The sequence below is a fragment of the Arabidopsis lyrata genome (genome assembly GCF_000004255.2).
Source record: "Arabidopsis lyrata subsp. lyrata unplaced genomic scaffold ARALYscaffold_135, whole genome shotgun sequence".
In the NCBI taxonomy this organism is placed as follows: domain Eukaryota; kingdom Viridiplantae; phylum Streptophyta; class Magnoliopsida; order Brassicales; family Brassicaceae; genus Arabidopsis; species Arabidopsis lyrata.
The window spans coordinates 17,030-19,286 of record NW_003302456.1 but is presented as its reverse complement, the minus strand read 5'-3'; the positions used below and the strand labels follow the sequence as shown (position 1 = coordinate 19,286).

The 2,257-nt window shown below is 37.4% G+C and overlaps 1 protein-coding gene across 1 annotated transcript; it reads right to left on the bottom strand.

The window, feature by feature from the left end:
• Nucleotides 1–1,052: 1,052 nt before the first annotated feature.
• LOC110226299 lies at nt 1,053–2,226 on the bottom strand. The gene has a single exon (XM_021017361.1). The coding sequence runs from the start codon at nt 1,869–1,871 to the stop codon at nt 1,206–1,208; it is 666 nt and encodes a 221-aa protein (XP_020873020.1). The 5' UTR covers nt 1,872–2,226; the 3' UTR covers nt 1,053–1,205.
• Nucleotides 2,227–2,257: the final 31 nt, after the last annotated feature.

Here is a 2,257-nt window from a genome sequence, read left to right as displayed (position 1 = left end):
AAAAAGGGGATAAAGAAAAAAGAGAGACGGCAGGGCAGCAATGCTTTCTCTCATGCCAATACAACTCTCATTTTTTTTTGTTAAAAATGATGTTTTTTTTTAATAATAAAATGGAACATCTAATATTTTCATGGTGTCATTTACTGTCCAAGATCGAAAACTAAGTGAGATAGAACAAAAGGAAATTGATGATAGGGTCATACTCTGGGCTAAAAACAAGAACTTCATTTTTATGATGTCATCACTTCACCAGGTAATCTTATAATAATTTGTTATTTTTCTCATAACTACAAAAACTAACGAAATTTATTATACATTACAGATTATTTGGTCCAATAGTTCATGGGAGATTGTTCATCACTTCAATTTGGTAAACAATGACAATGAGATAGGTTTAGCAAAACGTAAAGCACTGCTTGCTTTACATCCAGACAAACAACATGGAGCTAGCGCCGAACAGAAGTATCTGGCAACAAGACTTTTCAGCGTAATAAAGGTTAGTTTAAAACAGTTTTTCAAAATAAATGCGAAAACAATTTTTTTATGTTGAATCGTTTCTTATTGCTTTTTTATTAATTTATTTTGCAGCAAGAATGGGATATCTACATCAGGAAAAAGGAAGTGTGAAAGAATGTAGTTAACATAAGTTCCTTTCTTATTGTAGTTATCTTTTTAAACCAGTATGTTATTTTGTAAAACAGTGATAACGAATGTGTTTATGGAACAGTTTATTAGATGAAGAATATTGTTAACTATTGCAATTTATATCCAGCTTGTTTCAAAGTGTTATAAAGGGTTTTACAAGGGTTTTTATAGGTTAATACGTTTTTACAAGATTTTTATAAGGGTTTTACAAGAGGTTTTAAAGTGTTTTAAAGGGTTTTACAAGGGTTTTTGTAGGTTAAAAGGTTTTTACAAGAGTTTTTATAGGTTAATACAAGTGTTTTATAAGGGTTTTACAAGGCTTTAAAAGATTTATGATGTTATTTCTATAAGGAGGTTTTAAGGATTTTACAATGGTTTTTAAATTTTTTTAAAGGGTTTTATAAGGGTTTTTTTTTTTTTTTGCTAAGTGGGTAAATATCATATAAAATGAAAAGGTTTGGAATTACATGTGCAATACCTAAGGTTTAGTTCCTTGGCAAAAATTAGGATAAAAAACAAGGAAGTAAACAAAGAAGAAACAGATCTTCAAAGTAGGAGCATTATATGAGCCATAGGCTCATAAGATTACGGAACTTTCGTCGGTGCCTCCGAGCATTTATAGAGTTGATGACTTCCCTATCGATGATCATGAAGGCCGCAGCAGGTGCAATGTGATTCGAATTGTGCAACATGTTATTCCTCTGCTTCCAGGTTGCGTAAACAACGGCTTGAGTAATCAGCTTCCTCAATGTAGAAGGAGCAGTAGGACTTGTCCTTCTGATCCAAGATAACAGCTCAGCCCAGTCCAAAAAACGTAAGGAGTGCAGCCTAAGTCTCGACTGAACTAAATTCCAAATAGCGGTGCTGAAATCGCAGCGAAGCATTAAATGATCCCTTGTTTCTGTCTCAGCAGAACACAAGCAGCATAGAGGCGAGACAGGCAGCCCCCATGCCTGCAGCCTCGCCCGTGTGGGCAGTCTATCAAGATGAGTGGTCCACATGTTGAAAGCGTTTCTAGGAATAGAGCCTTTAAACCAGATTGCAGCAGCCCACCCTTTCTTCTCTTCACGTTGTCTAATAACCTGCCAAGTCTTCGAGGAAGAGAAACTATTGCAATCCACATCATTCACATACCAGCCATAAACATCCTCAACGAGCGGACGCAGAGGCAGCGAGATAGTATTTAGGTGGTTATGGAGACTATGAACCTGAGAAGAGCGTGTCATGGGCAGGTCCCAAACATTTCCTTGAGCTGCCACAGAAACAGTAGCATCAAGAGGAATACGCAACCTTAACGGGCCTCCATCGCCAATGTGCTTTATTAAAGGACCGAAAGGGGTCCAATTGTCTCTCCAGAAGCTAGCAGAAAGCCCATTGCCAATGTCACACCGAAGAAACCGCTCTGCTAATGGTCTAAGCCGAAGAAGACACTTCCAATTCCAAGAATCATTAGCCTTTTCTTTTATGGTCCAGAAGGTAGAGATATTGTCGCTTCCAGAAACCTTTAGATTGTGAAACCTGTGCCAGTCAACCCAAAGAGACCCTCCATTAGAGAATAACCGCCAAACAAGCTTAAAGCTGAGAGTTGTGTTCCACTGAGAGAACCGCCTAA

Coding starts and splice junctions, on each gene's coding strand:
- LOC110226299 (XM_021017361.1), bottom strand. CDS start 1,871: ATGACACGCTCTTCTCAGGTTCATAGTCTCCATAACCACCTAAATACT.